This window comes from Phyllopteryx taeniolatus, chromosome 20 (genome assembly GCF_024500385.1).
Source record: "Phyllopteryx taeniolatus isolate TA_2022b chromosome 20, UOR_Ptae_1.2, whole genome shotgun sequence".
NCBI lineage: Eukaryota > Metazoa > Chordata > Actinopteri > Syngnathiformes > Syngnathidae > Phyllopteryx > Phyllopteryx taeniolatus.
Window position 1 is genome coordinate 11,362,990 of NC_084521.1, and position 16,309 is coordinate 11,379,298.

The window sequence follows — 16,309 nt, forward strand, 5'->3', positions numbered from 1 at the left end:
TCTGTTATATCTTGACTACTTCGAGTTCGCTCGTACTGTCTGATAAAACGGGTTTGTCCGTCACTTTCAACAAATTATCCTTCCAGGAATACTAAGATGATGCTTCAACATCATCGCTAAGAGGGAAAGAAATAGTAAACGAGGAACCAAGGCTTTCAATTTTCTAATTTGACACTCTTTACAACAGGACTATATCGTCTCTCTTTTTTCTTCTTTGGACTTGAAGTAGACGCAGTGCTCTGAGTCTCCTGTAAATGTGGGGCCGTTTTTAAAAGCAACTTTTATATGCTTCCATGCTTGAAAGAAAGCGTCTCGCAGCCCTTTTCTACTACTGGCGGAATTGCGAGCTGACGTTTTAGGAATAGGAATGGCCACTTTTTCTCCTATGTAAAGCGTGTTAGATATATATATATATTTTTTTTTTAATTATTTTTTTCCACGTCCACCTCTTGGCTTACAGTGCTGCTAGTTGTGGACACACGAGCGCGTGTTGCGCATCAACGTTGGCGTCAATGGATCGTCACTTCAGTTTGATTTCCATTTGGCTCCAACTGGAACTGTGTGCCGTGGCCGTCCTTCTCACGAAAGGTATATTATATATTTTGCTCTGTGTTCCCTGACACGTTTTTGCTTCGCCGCTAAGAAATGCCTGAAATCAGTCGTAAAACGCTCCCATGGTGACTCGTGACAACATTTTCCCAAATGCACAAACTGCTAAAACAATGTGACACGAAGCCTTTCAGTTATAAGCTTCTAATTTTTTTTTTTCGGTTTACAAGCAAGTTTTCCGCTTGAGTTGGTTTGTGGAGTATTAAATGTGTAGACAACAATAATGTAACTACGTCGAAAACAATTCGCACAACTGCTGTTAATTAATGACAGTTAACTAGCCCAAGCTAACTGACGTTTGTTACACTCAGCTTCAAGCAGTTCTCCACGCTAAAGCCTTCATTTCTATAAATATAAGAGTCAACGTAGCATTTAGTTGTATCGTCTCCTCAGGGATACCTTCAGTGTAACTCTTAAAGCTGCCATTCATATAAAAAGTGAACTGGGCCCAAAAAGCTTCCGTGCCCAGGTCGACCCCCCCTTCAGCCCACAAAGGGGCCTCTCCTCTCTAATGAAATATTCTCCAAATGACCTGCCGGGCCCTGCTGCTCCAATCATTCCCAGGCAAAACACTGATCTAATGAATGTGCTCCTCCACTGAAACTTGTTGCATTCAAAGAGGGAGAACTGGCACTGAGATACACTGAATTGTTTTTATTCCCTCCCCCCCTTGTTAACAAGAGATCACGACCTGCAAAAAATGTAAAAACACATTTATTACCGTTTTTGTAGTTTGCAGCGATTAAAAACTACTGCATCATACTGAGCAGCTGATATTGTGGCTAAAAAAGGTGTCAGTAACATTAGAAGTTCCCCTTAGTATGTTGGAGTCCAGTGGCATATCTTACAAGATTGTATTAAATTGTATTTCATTAGATCGTATATGTTAGTAATTTCAAACTAATGTCCCATCAGAGATCGTCAAGTGTGCAGCGGAAAACCATCCAATTCCACATAATTGGTCCGAAAATGAATTATTCACAAAGACAATGTATCTTTGATCATCAATCTATGCCAGTGAGGTATGATAGGCAGAAGGTCCATTAAATGCTGGCACACAAGATGGCAGAAGGTACATAAACTATCTCTCCACTTTTTGTGACATTTTTGTATGGTGGTGTACCATGAGGTTTTTTTTTCCAATGTAGAAAAAGATGTGCCATGGCTCTGTAAAGTTTGGGAAACAGTGGTGTAGGAATACCTAATGTGGCTTGTGAGTGTATGCTGTGAAAGAAAAGATGTCATGGATGAACTAATGACTGGGTCTGGTTTAGAAGCAGCAAGGCAGTCGTAATGATAAGGTAGCTGCACACTTTTAAATCGGGACCTCGGCGTCTCAGCCCCCCTCCTCCTCGGCAAGGAAGCCACAAGTGAAGCTTGGTTGCGTGTAAATGGGAAAAGGAGCCTCCGTTGCCACTCAGAACCCCCCCCCACCGCCTTCCTTCTTTATGAGTTTCCATTATAGTTGAAAGAAATTGACTTTAGTGGACAAACCACGAATTATATACTACCTTGTTCCTGTTTAGTAAAAATGGCAAATGTAGCCTAATTGATGCAGAAATGTAATATTATTGCAAGAGTGATGTCAGTAGAGTTCTATCAGAGTAGTGTTTGCCAATATTTATTGTGCCAAGGCACATATTTTACATTTTTGGAAATGTCATGTTACATGACCAAACAAAAATCTCACCAAAAGCAGATACGCAGGTTAAGTATGTGCTTTCTGCCAGTGAGTGGAAAATCATTTACTGTAGTTGTTCTCACTGGCTATACATCACTGGCATAGAACAAAGATGTAGATGTTAGTAGTAAATAATAATCTAAAAACAAATCATCTTTGGCATAATAGTTTTTTTGAATCACTGTATTAGTGAATACTGCTGATACCTGTTTCATAACGGTGGTTAATGTAACATCAAACTAATGTCCTCATAGCAAAATAATGTAGAGTCATTTGCTACTTTAGGTAACATTCTTAACTGTCATGCAAGAAGAAAGAGGGGTCAACTGTAAAATAAAAAGTAAAATAAAAAGTAAAATAAAGTAAAACTACTCACCATTTTCAGACACCTGATGGAAGGAGCAGGAAAGATTTGTTGACACTCTTGGAGCTGAAGTCGTGATGATGCTTTGAACAACTCCATAATATACAACTTTGGAGGTTCTTCTGTATTTTTTTTATGTATGGGGGTGGGGGGGTACAAATGGCTGAAGAACCCTGACAAATGTTAAGCTGAGGATGTGTTATACATGTCAGTTCAAGGCCTCAACTAATCATCATCTCGAATTTCTGCCACCACCAGGAGAAATAAGGTGTTACTGTGACGCGCCGCACTGTGTGGCCACAGGCTACATGTGCAAGTCTGAGCTGAACGCCTGCTTCACCAAGGTGTTGGACCCTCTCAGCTCAAACTCTCCCCTCACACATGGGTGTTTAGACCCCATCAGCAACGCCGGCGACATCTGTAGCAACCAGAGGGGCTCAGACGCCCTCACCGGTGCCGCCACTCTGGACTGTTGCCACGACGACATGTGTAACTACAGAGGCCTGCATGACCTGGCACACGCAAGGGACTCCACAGGTAAGAGGAGTAGAAACAGTCACTGTTGGAAAATGTTTGTTTATTTGCTTTGCCTTTCAGGGGAGTTAAACATAAAACCCATCCAAGTGAATTAAAAAGTGATCTCTCTGGGGGAGTTTTATGATTCCCTCCAAGTAAATATTCATTTTTTTCCCTGCCTTCCTGTCCCTGAAGCAATAAGTGAAGCTGTAGGTTTCTTCAAACAACTTTTTTTTGGTTTATGGTCTCCCTGCCCAGCCTTGTCCCCCCCCCTTTACTTTTTTTCCCTCTACTTCCCAGCGTTACAGAACCTCACTTTAAAATTTAATAGGCTAAAACCTCTGCACCTGAGAAAGAGGGGAATGATCAGTTTACCTTAAACACGTGGATTTTTGAACTCATGTTCACATTGTAGTATTCCCACTGAGAAGGACTGAATATTCCCTGGCATGTCTGCATGCAGTGTGCTTAATGAGCCAGAGAGGGGAGGGATTTTTTTTTCCTCTTAACAGTGACCCCATTTTCGACAGAACCAATTTTTATTAAGTCAAATGAATTTTGGCTCTTAGTTGGGACAAGGTGACTCATTTGTTTTTGTCCCCGTTTCTGGTTTACTTTTTTTCCACTTTAGGGGTGGGAGCCTGCGGCCTGTCAAGGGCATATGATCCAGCCCACCATGCAAATCTAAAAACAAATAAAAAACACTTATAAATATATAAACTAGGGCCCGACCAACATGGATTTTTTTTTTAGGCCAATGCCAATTCAGATATTTGTCAGAATAAAAAAAAGATAACCAATTAGTCAGCCGATTAATAAAAAAATTAAAAAAATTATATCCATCCATCCATTTTCCATACCGCTTATCCTCACTAGGGTCGCAAGCATGCTGGAGCCTCTCTCAGCTAACTCTGGGCAAGAGGCGCAGGGCACATATAAACAAACAACCATTCACACTCACATTCACACCTACAGGCAATTTAGAGTCTTCAATGAACCTACCATGCATGTTTTTGGGATGTGGGAGGAAACCGGAGTACCTGGAGAAAACCCACGCAGGCACGGGGAGGGCATCCAAACTCCACACAGGCGAGGCTGTATTTGAACCCGGATCCTTAGAACTGCGAGGCAGATGTACGAATCAGTCTTCACTGTACCGCGCGGAAAATGTATGAGGAATAAAATAACTCATTTTTTGGTCCCCGTAATTAACAATAAAGATATGAATTACAGCATAACATTTGGAAATACTTTGTCCTTGAAAATCTGTTTCCATTTTTTTTCTGTTTGTTCGAATGTCATTATCTTTGTCTTATGTTGTAATTTGTTAATGTGCAAAAAATGGCAAAAATTCAAAGTGCATTTAAATTAAAAGGTAATAGGGAAAAAGATCAGCAGTGGCTTAATTGCTATAAAGCAGAATATTCACCATAAAAGATTTTCATCAAGTAACAAATGGGTGTTTACCATATTAATTTTCAATCTCTGTGTGCAGATCATAGATCATACCAGCCAGAGAGCAACAACAGAAACTTGGTGACACGAGTTCAGGAGCTAGCCTCAGCCAAGGAGGTGTGGTTCAGAGCGGCGGTGATCGCCGTGCCCATCGCGGGTGGCCTCATACTAGTGCTGCTTATCATGTTGGCGCTGCGTATGCTGCGCAGCGAGAACAAGCGGCTGCAGGACCAGCGGCAACAGATGCTGTCGCGGCTTCATTACAGCTTCCACGGCCACCACACCAAGAAAGGCCACGTGGCCAAGCTCGACCTGGAGTGCATGGTGCCCGTCACGGGTCACGAGAACTGCTGTCTGACTTGTGATAAGATGAGGCAGACGGACCTCAGCAACGATAAGATACTATCCCTTGTCCACTGGGGGATGTACAGCGGCCACGGCAAGCTGGAATTTGTATGACTTCCTGTCCAGGAGCACACCTCAAGTGTGGCAGACGTTTTTTGTTTTTTTTTACTCTGGAAAAAAACATTCCCAAATGTTTCTCCCATTGGACTGTTGGGTCTGTGTTTTCATTTATTTTTACCAGTGGCAAAAAATACGAGACTGATCTCATGCCGTGTGGTTTTTGCTAGAGGAGCACTTTACTTGAAAAATGAAAAGGCAAAGCAGCGAGGAGCCGTGTTTAAACCCGAGAGGGCCGGGACTGTGAGGTGGAGTGAGAGCACCCGAAGATCCTGGACTTGTACACTGAGCGCTGAAGGATTCCACACCGATCTGAATTTTGCACATTTGGATAAAAAAACAAAAACAAAAAAAACTAACACTGACACCAGGGTACAGACTTGTTTGAGGCGTTAAATTGACTGTAGGTGCGCACACTCCTCTGTGTACGTTCAAGCTTATTGTAAAGATTTTGAAAATATATATATATTTTTTTGTCTGATTCAAAACTGACCAGTGTGTCTTGTTTTAGAAGAATGTTCAGCATCGCTCTGTGTGATCAGACGTTAAGCTTGATTGTGAGCGTGAAAGACTTCATTAAAAGTGACTTTTTATTTATTTGACTTATTGGATTTTTTTTCCTCGTAGCTGATGCCTTAAAACGTATTATATTCTAGTATGGGGGTTTACACGTGCTATTGCGGTCATATTTCTGACAGGTCAAGATGTGTAGAAAGCAGGATGCAAAGGTATGCCTAGCAGGATGATGTGTGAGGTTGTGCGGGGGTTGGGGCAGTGCTAAACAGTAAGGCCTTGTTTTTTGTAGTTGAGCTGATCCTACTCAATCTCTTTGCTTCAGCTCAGATTTTTTTTTTCTCCTTCTGCACTGCTTATAGTTCTCCCGGTGTTGGTAGATATATGTTAGCCTCAATCTCCTAGCCAGACAGCACTGTCCCTGCTGTCGCATAAATACGTTTCTCACCACACATGTTAGAAATGTATTTATTTATCCTTTCTTAAAAAGACCCTTGTCTTTAGTAAAAACATTACGCTTGGCTCAGGAGGGTTGAGATTTTTCAGCAGAAGGTTCACAGTTGTACCATTAAGCTTGTCACACACTTTTATGTCCTTGGGAACCTACTTTTTTTTGCACTAGAAGAAAATGCAAACTGCAGTCTAACAATCAGCCCTATACAGTACATACTGTAATGGTACACTGTACCATGAGGAATAGAAATGGACTATACTCTTATTTCTGTCAATGTACTATTCAGGATAGCTTAATAAATACAAAAAAAAGAAGAAAGAAAACACCCTCAGGATTTGTCAGTCGCAATAGTAATACTGAGTTAGTGTTGATCTGTGTCTTACTGAATATGTGCTGAGAACTGACCCTTGTTTCTTTGCATTAGGACAGGAAAACTCTATTAGCAGCTAACCACTTAACGGCAGCTTGTATTAGTGGGGGCTCAGCCTATAGTCGGGGCCTCCCCCAGGACTATTACACATGTAATCATAACAATGTCCTCTGCTCAGCCTGCCTAATGTGACTGCTGTTTGCTTTAGCATCAGCCCACTTTGCTGACTCAACCTTAGGTGTCAGGTGGCAGTGAGACGAGTCAATGAGAGTGTCCACCTTAAGCTGGGGGAATGTTTACATGACAACAACTGAATAAAACAAACTTTTTTGTCCCATTGTGTTTTTGAAAAGTTACACATGCAGGGAACAATGTTGAAAAGTAGCTCTTGAACGGGTTTGTTCCGATAAAGGCGTATTAAGGAAAGCGTATGTGTGGCAAATGCATTGTATTAAGTGAAAAGCTGTGAAAAAGCTATTGAGCAACAAGCTGGTATTTGAAGTTGCTGGTGTCTCTAGAGTCGGAAGACCTCAATTTCGGATCCTTTCAGTCATGCAAACAATTTTTTTTCTGATACCCTAATCATTCTCCCAAGGAGAAACGTTTGCAATGGGTTCAGAAATACATGAAAGCTAATTTTCCTACTGTTTTATTCACTGGTGAATGTTGTGCTACTTTGGATGGTCCAAATGGATGTTTGGTGGTTGGCCTCCATCTCCTAACAAGGCTATCTCCTGACATCTGCTATCCATCATTGCATCATTCATTCATTCATTTTCCGTACCACTTATCCACAGTAGGGTCGCGGGTGTGCTGGAGCCTATCCCAACTGACTCTGGGCGAGAGGTGGGGTACACCCTGAACTGGTCGCCAGCCGAGAAGCTTTGGAGTGTCAACTCTGCTGGACATTATGAGCACACACTGTTCTGTGTTCTACTATTACTGTTATGACTGTGACAGACTCACGCATGTCCTCAATTTTTACAGGCTACTGTTTTTAGTGGGGATGAGACGATACCGGCCTTATTTCAAGATATTAGGTACTCATGAAAGCTACCGATACCACCAATACTTAAGGCAAAAAACAATCTAACATCCAGTACGTCCTCCTCGGCAGTACTTGGCGCTAGACTGTCGCGGTTTGACACATTGGCGAATCATCATTTGCGTCGGAAAGAAAGAAAGTTCTTTTTTCACAATGATCATTCATTGTGTTGTTTGAAATTTTATGTATCAAAATTACTAGTGGTTTTGGTATTTAGTATTGGTGAGTACTCAATAGTGAATACTCGGGTTGGGCATCGTTCGAATTTGAGTGATTCCGGTACCGATTCCGGTTCCTCATTTCGATTCCGGTTCTTTTAGGGGGCTGGGTCAAAAAGGTTTGCGTGGTTTAAATAAAGAGTGTCCAAATTATGAACATCAATTTTCTTAGCAGCCCGCAGCATAAACTAAAATGAACATTTGACTTGGGGTAATGAATGAAAGAGTAATGAGTGGAATCAAATGCTCTGTAAAACGTTGATTCCTATACCTACCCACCGATGAGACACAAAGTTAGTGTTTGGGATACTGTGAGATGTTATTGTGAATTTTGTCCCAATCCATTGTGATGTTACGCCACTAGTTTGACCTTTGGGAAGTTTTAGCTCAATGTTAAGATTGTAATGTGACTGTTTCTACTTTCTTTCCAGTATGGTAAACTAATTTATATTTTATTTTTGTGTCTGTCATCAGCTGTCATGTTGGTTTAAAGACTAAAATAAACGCTAAAAACCATCAGTGCAAGAGTGCAACCCCCATTTAACTTGTTAGCTGCCTCAATGTTGGCATAGATGTATTTTATTGTTTCACTTGCAAAAACTGACATTTTTAAACATAATAATTAAAAATATGATATAAATATATAATTGTAATAGAAAAAACAGCTAGAGGTAATCCTTTGAAGCTGGCTGAGTTGAGGTCTCATGGAATATTGTCACATTTTTGGGTGATGACATATTTCCCTCCAATTTTGGCCAATTTCCAAAATGTATAACCTTACAAATGTCATTGTATGTCTAAGGATGTTCATTCATTCATTCATCTTCCGTTCCGCTTATCCTCACCAGGGTCGCGGGCGTGCTGGAGCCTATCCCAGCTATCTTCGGGCGAGAGGCAGGGTACACCCTGAACTGGTTGCCAGCCAATTGCAGGGCATAGATAAACAAACAACCATTCGCACTCACATTCACACCGACGGGCAATTTAGGGTCTCCAATTAATGCATGTTTTTGGGATGTGGGAGGAAACCGGAGTGCCTGGAGAAAAAACACGCAGGACATGCAAACTCCACACAGGTGGGGCTGGGATTTGAACCCCGGTCCTCAGAACTGTGAGGCAGACACGCTAACAAGTCATACATTTTTTTGTGCGTTACACCACCACTTACTGTATACCACCAGACACATGCACACACAAACACACACACACACACACACACACACACACACACACACACACACACACACACTCCTTTCACCGACTTCCAGCTGTCAGTTGGGTCGTGACACTTGCCGAAGCCAGCAGCCACGGCAAGGTCATTAGCATCGGCCATTTTGTGCAACACTCGGCAGTCAAGCTCTTTGTATTCACATGCAAATTTAATGAGGAAACCAAGCGGCTGCGGTCAAAAGGGACCCAATTTGTTTAGAAGCGACTCTGCTGCGCCCGACCACTAGAAGCAGCACGACACTTCGCTACTGGATTTGCATTGATGCTGGTTTTCAACTCCGAAGTCCCCAACTGAGTCACTGAGAACTGGAGTGGGATAACTCAACTTTTGTCATTTTGCAGCAGAGTGATTCACATTTTTATGGCTGCAATAAAGTATGTGGTATTTTATATCTTGCTGCTTTATGTGGCAATGATTACTTCTCGTGGATACTTGTTTTTCAGAAATTGTGGTTTTCCACAGATTTTTTTATTTTTTTCCCCCCAAAACATACGTCCAATCTTTCAGTATTTCACTAAAGACGATAAATAACATTCCCTTATACTAACATGCAGATGCACTGGTACACAAGCTCAAGCACTACTTTTCGAATCTTCAATCAATCTCTGAATGTCACTTTCTGGGATGTTTTTGTGGGAGGTGAAGCCTGGTTTCATTGGTTCAGCCATCTTGTAAATGGGAGTTAACCCACTTGTTGCAAGACAGTACAGGAAAAGTGTAATAATAAGTTCCCACTGTCTTTCAAATTTGAAACTAAACCTTAATTTAGACATATATTCATCTGTAACATGTCTTTGCTCTATTTATTTTGCCACTTTAAAAAAATTACAAAAATGGAGTTAGTCCACTTTTGCTCGCAAGGGTGATTTTTATTAAATGCAGCAGTTTGCATTGCTGGCATGGCATGATCCTAGCAGTAGTAGCCCAGGAGAGGCCTCATATGTTGCAGGTCCATATTGGAGGAGTATATGAGGTGTAAACACACATGGAACTTGTTAACACTTACGTATGGGTGTACACCTCCCACAGTAGGTGCAGCCATTTTTCTTTTGACCTGACCTGAATGTCACTGTTTGAAAGATACAGTTACCTTAGAGTTTAGTGAGTTGTATGGTGTACTCTGTTCTGTCTTGTATGACATAAATTGACAACTTGTGTATCCTTAATCTGAAACTGTGTTGTTTTGGAGAGGGTTTCTAGGATTTTCAAAAGTTTTTTTAAAGTATAACTCGTAGATCAGTGATTCTCAACCAGTGCCGGGACACATTAGTGTGCTGTGAGCGCTCTTCAGGTGTGCCATGGGAAATTTTCAAATTTTTATTTAATTTCCCCAAAAATTATATATTTCCAAGAAATAATTTATTTATCTATTTATGCCAGTGAGGCATAGTGACAGACAGAACAAATAAATGCTCTTCTATTAGATGGCAGAAAGTACATACAATAATGTACGGTATCAATTTTTTGTAACATTTTTGTTTGTTGGTGTGCCGTGAGATTTTTCAAATGTAAAATATGTTCCTTGGCTCCATAAAGGTTGCAAATCACTGTCATAGATTGATGTGTTAAACTGTTGCTGTTTTTGGGCTAAAGTAAGTTGTTAAGTTCCGGAGTACTGTGAGTGGTCATTTGTTTTTGAATTTTTTCCAGATTTTAACATATCATTGACATATCTCCACACTAATTTGGTACAAAAGTTCTATTCTATTGAGGCCTTCGGGTGAATATCACAGATACTCTAGGGCTGTTTACCCATACCGGGGTACAAACAAACAAAGAATTCAGGGAAATAAACACAGCTTGTCATTCCGTTGGGAAAAAAAGTACTTATTCTTTTACGTCAAAATTGCGTGACTGCGGAAACAAATCTTCCCCTTCTTAAAAAGAAAGAGGATATGCTCCAAATATTTAGCTAATTCACTTCTTTCCAATGGATAAAAGTGCCTCTACGGTGTGTGTCCTCATTTACCTCATCCTGCTGTTAACAGTGAGATATAAATTATGCCCCAAGAGAAAATGTTTACAGCACCACAGGGCCTCTTCCAGCAAAAGGTTTCAATATAATGACATTTAATTCAAGCTGTATATATGGATACATGTATATATATATAGGTGTGCTGGTGCCTATCTCAGCTGACTTCAGGCAAGAGGAACACTCACATTGCTTATGGGCAATTTAGAGTCTTCAATTAACCTACCATACATGTTTTTGTGATGTGGGAGTACCCAGAGAAAACCCACACAGGCACGGGGGAGAACATGCAAAATCCACACAAGAGGTGCCGGGAATTGAACCCTAGTCCTAAGATCTGTGAGGCAGATGTGCTAACCAGTCATCCACCGTGCCAGCCTTACTAATTCACGTTTTAAGCACATTTTTTTTGCATAATACTTGGCAACTACCATGGCAACTTGAACACTGTACACTTGATAAACAAGCCTCAGGAGCAGGACGAAGGGCACGCGGAGGTGTGGTGACCTCCCAATGCTTGTGTGCGTGTTGGAGGCCAACGATAATAGCTTTCACAGTCATTTGGCTTGGCAGAAGGCCAGTGCCTTTCTATGGAACAGAGATGTGCACCTTGAGTTGACAGCCTAGCCTTGGGACTGGATACTTGCTGCTTTACTCTGATGTGTGTTCATTGTGGCTGCAGATCCCAGGGATTACTGGGCCCAGAGCAAAAAAGGCTCTCATGCCTCCATACGCAAGCCTCAAACTACATTTTGAGACAATTGGCATTATACGCCACCGTTTGTTTACGGGGATTACTTCCAAAGTTTAAGTGCAGTCCATTTTAAGTTAGTGTTACGTCTATCCTGTTATTAATATGTTGAGGCACTTTTCTGATCACATTGTACGTCATAAATATGGGGAAAGTCTCTAAATAGGATAACAGTAACAGACATTGCTCTTAATTATGAAAACTGAGGCTCAATTTCCACTTTGAAAGTCCATAAACCTAAAGGGTCATTTACAGGAATTCTAATTAAATAGCCAAGTTAAGACATCAATGTTTTGTTCCCCCCCTCCCCCCATTTTACAAGTAAACGTACAAAAAAAAAATGCTGTAGATGTGTGAGGCAAAGTCACATCGTAAATGTGTCACAATACGCCTTCGGCATTTGTCGCGTTTTACGATGGAACAGATTCATTCCGTTCATTTAAAAAAGAACAGTTTGATTAAATGGAGCGGAAGACACTAAGAATAGAAGCCTTCATTGAAAGCTTTGAGGAGGTTGAGTATGGTTTGAGTTAAAATTGCTGTGATTCATTGCCACATGTATTCTTATGCCATGTTCCTGCCTTGCTAATTTTTCATCAAAAGAGGTCAGAGGTTCGTAACAGATCCTATTTCCAAGAGCAGGGATGACGACAGCCAAGTATTTACGAGTCCCGGTTATCTCCTGCAGTGCAACTGGTAAATTAGACTTTAAGAACCGCACAGACTAAATAGTAAGCCCTGACTGTGTTTCTACATATTTTATAGCCCCGTCTTCATCTGGTGTTTATTCTGGCTTTGTCAAGTGAAGCCATACAACATGTTGACGTATTTTGCCAGAGAAGACACATTACTTTATGCTGCCAAAGGAGTTTAGATGTGATAAAAGCAAACAAAACACTAGAATTCCCTCCTCCTGACAAACTGAATGGATCCATTTGTTTATGTTCAAGCCTTCGTTTAGTGATGCCCCGGGGCATGTCAAATCACATGTATAGGAGCGGCTGTATGTTAGGGAACAGGTAATTACTCTTTTGCTGGATGACATTTACTTGGGAATGTTTTGGGGAAAATGTCTCTATAGCTATGAGAAATTGGGAAGGGTAGTCAATATTACAGTGTCTAGTGACAGATAACTAAAGCAAAATGCGTGGAAAATAAACAGATAAATTAAATGAAATTAATGTTTGGATGTTACATGTGCGCTTCTGTTGAATGTGTATTTCACTGGGAAATTACAAAGAAGACAGATAACAGCATCACTTAACTCTCTGTTAGGACAAGCCTGGCTCCCTGCGGGAACTACCGGATACGTGTTAACGTGATCCACTGATCCTACACACAAAGCACGCCACAAGACATGATGTCACGTACACAAGTTACTATCACTCACTGTACTGCTTTCCCGCAATTGAAATACTGTACATGCACACTTTCATTTATTCTCCTATAGACTTTGTATGTATCTACATTTGCTGTGCAATTTCCACTCATACAATTTACGAAGAAGTATGACATACTTTGCATTAGTCAATAATATGAGAGGTCGTGGTAAAGTGTAACACAAGTAACACAACTGCAAAATTGGCAGACATTATCAAGGATTATAAATGCAAATTATATGTTCAGAAATATTTAAAATGATTCTTATTATTTATAGATGGAATCATTTGCACGGATGCCATCAAGTATTAACTGTTTTGTTTTGGTGAATTATACATAAAGCTCAGAGAGCTTTACATTTAAGCTAGAGCTAAACTAACTAAACAGTTAGACTAGTGTTTCCCAACATTTACTGGGCCCAGACATCTATTTTACAGTAGAAAAATCTTACGGCATACCACGAAACAAAAATATGAATACTGAAATAATCAGGGCTTGACGGGTAGAGAAGCCACTCCCAATAGCCACTTTGGCCGCTCAGCCAGCGCCCGCAATACCCAACAGGCAGCTTGCTTCACAATTGAAATTACTCAGGCCAGTTTCACAAACGCAACCACTCAAGTGGACAGACTTTCCATGTCATTGAGAAATTGAGTCAAAAATCCAACCAACAAAATCACAGAGTATTTATTAAGCTACAGAAGTCTTAGACTAGATTGACGGCTGCGGGTGTAGGTGCCCAATTTCGTGTACTGCAATTTTGATTTACTGCCGAAACCTTTATGGGTTTATTATACTGTCTATTCACGTGTACATTTCAAGAGACACACACACACACACACACACACACACACACACACACACACACACACACACACACACACACACACACACACACACACACACACACACACACACACACACACACTTCCTAGACATGTTTGTAAACATTTACTGAACACCTGAGCAACCACGTGCCTTATAGACTTGTTAGCGCAGTAGGCAGCGTGTCACTCTCATAATCTGAAGGTCGTGAGTTCGATCCTCACACGGGGCAGTGATGATTTTGGGGAGTGGCAGTAGCTTATCTTTAAGGACTTGGTCTTTGAAACGGCGAGTCCAGTCCCATTGCCGACGAATGAGAAATTGCAACTAGTTGTTAGAGAGATGATAGTATGCTTCCTCACTGCTCCCGAGTTATGTATTTCAATGATGATTGCGTGTGTTCCTTTCTTTAAAAAAAGGGTGCCAACAATTTTAAATAATTTACATTTAATGGCAACAAACAAATCTTCATTGAATGAGTCTATTTTCAATACAGCATGTCCTCATTTGGATCATGGTTGAGCTGGAGCCTATCCCAGCTGACTTTAAGCGAGAGGCGGTATTTACCCTGGTCTGGTCGCCAGGCAATGGCAGGGCAGCTAAAATCAACTCACAAGTAAAAATGTAAAAAAATAAAACTAACCCAAAAAGAGGTAAGTAGCGGAGTGGACATGTTAGGTCTGATAGAGGCTGACTGGATAAGAGGCACATCATATAAAAATGCTCTTGAATCAAAGCCCCAGAGAGCCTCTTCTCCTTCCCTCAGAGGGTACTAAGTTGACTTCCAGACGTAAATAAGTTAAGGCAAAGACTCAGAAGATTTCATCTGAACAGAAACAAACAGAGAGCTTCCCCTCCCTGCTTTTTGCTATGGCTGAACTTGCAATGGCGACGTGAGCTTAACAAACAATGAATGTACTGTACGTCAGGTCAAATTAGATAGTAAATCATGTGACAGCAATAGATCATCTCTGACTTGGGTTTCAGATAAAAAAGGCCAAAAAAAGGAGCAGGTAATTATGCCTTGCCTTGGCTAACTAGGAGACGCCGCAGACAACAACTTGGGCTCCAGCCAATCATACTGTAACTTGCTGTCTTTCATTACAAATGGGACGTTATTAATTGAGTATTCATTATTTAGCAGCTCCAGTGAACTCTAACACTATGGAGTCAGAAGCCCACGAGAAATAGATCGAAGCCGGGTCCTGATCTGCTATTCATCATCAGGTGGAAACATTGTTTACTGCTGGGGTCAAGATCTATGCACATGGTTACAGCCTCTCTGAGAAGAGCCATTGTTGTTCCAACACACTATGTGCACGCCACAGCTACAGCGAAGCTCATTTTTAACAGGGGCCCTCTGTCCTCGTGCTAAAAAAAAGGCTCATCTTTGTCAGATTCTGAAGTTCAAGCCACAAAAGTACGTTTAAAGCCCTTTAGAATTTCAGATAAGACATCTGCCATGCTTTGTTATCGATATCCTGGAGCTCTTTATGTTCTTATGGCTTATTTACTCTGAGTATAGCCTAAATGTCACTTCATTTGCCCCCTAGTTTTGATTGAGTAAACATCACATCATGCGTTTGTGACTATTTGGTACCATTCTTTAACATGTGAGCAAGGAGAGACAGTTTTGGATTTGATTAGTTTTTTTTTTCCCCCCAATGCGGGGGGTTTGTGGCTGCTCTGAACACCTTTTTTCTTGATTCCCCCTGCGTCCCTGTTAAAGAGATCTTTGTGATAATTCCCCTAAGCGCTCGACTCATTTGACTCCCCTGTGTACAAGAAAATGCTTTTATTGCGGCCCCCACTTAGTTTCTCAAGCTGTCACTTTTCTACTCTCAACATTGGCAAAACCTTTTGTAGCCCAGACCTGCTCCTTTCAGGAGCCAGGAACGTCCTGTGTGGTTAAGGCGACTGTGGCATCCTTCATCTGTGGAGCATTAGAACAAGAGGCAAATTAAGGCTGTCTCCCCAACACTGGGCAGACCTTTGTTGTCTGCAAGTCAGGACCAGAGGGGGATGAGACCACAGTAGAAGAAACTGCATTTACATTCCTTGCTTAACCCAGGATATATAGATATATTTTTTAGCAGTTGACATACTCTATTTCAATTTAAAAAAAAAACATAAAAATGTAAATTATTTGTAAAAAAAGATTATTATTTTTCTGTCCATTTATCGCCACTGTGGGGATTCATCCCGAATGTTTCAGTATCTGAAACATAGCAGGGTATCTGGTACTCTGTAGGGGCATTGTGATTGGATGGGGATGAAGGCAATGTTGGGAAGGGGGGTGAGTTAGAGGGTGAGGGTTGGTGTGGCAGTTTAGGACAGACAGACATAATTTGGACCAGAGGTGGAACCTGAGATCCCTGACAGGAAGCACTGGCTTAACTCCCGTTCCATTTAGATGACAGGAGGCCCGCATGGCCCGGCCTGGAATGGCGTTGCTTATAACTC

At 41.2% G+C, this 16,309-nt stretch overlaps 1 protein-coding gene across 2 annotated transcripts; it reads left to right on the forward strand.

The window, feature by feature from the left end:
* Positions 1–5,689, forward strand: bambia (BMP and activin membrane-bound inhibitor (Xenopus laevis) homolog a). 2 transcript variants are annotated; one of them, XM_061758759.1, is made up of 4 exons: positions 1–588; positions 1,525–1,681; positions 2,913–3,191; positions 4,666–5,689. In XM_061758759.1, the coding sequence occupies exons 2-4, from the start codon at positions 1,657–1,659 to the stop codon at positions 5,082–5,084; spliced, it is 723 nt and encodes a 240-aa protein (XP_061614743.1). In that variant the 5' UTR covers positions 1–588; positions 1,525–1,656; the 3' UTR covers positions 5,085–5,689. The 2 variants fall into 2 exon arrangements, with proteins under 2 accessions (XP_061614743.1, XP_061614742.1); XM_061758758.1 differs by lacking the exon at positions 1,525–1,681.
* The last annotated feature ends 10,620 nt before the right edge of the window (positions 5,690–16,309 follow it).

Bases quoted from the DNA above. Each gene is read 5' to 3' on its own strand.
- bambia (XM_061758758.1), top strand. From the start codon at position 513: ATGGATCGTCACTTCAGTTTGATTTCCATTTGGCTCCAACTGGAACTG. The intron at 589-2,912 runs GTATATTATATA...TGCCACCACCAG, and splicing joins GGCCGTCCTTCTCACGAAAG to GAGAAATAAGGTGTTACTGT. The intron at 3,192-4,665 runs GTAAGAGGAGTA...CTCTGTGTGCAG, and splicing joins ACACGCAAGGGACTCCACAG to ATCATAGATCATACCAGCCA.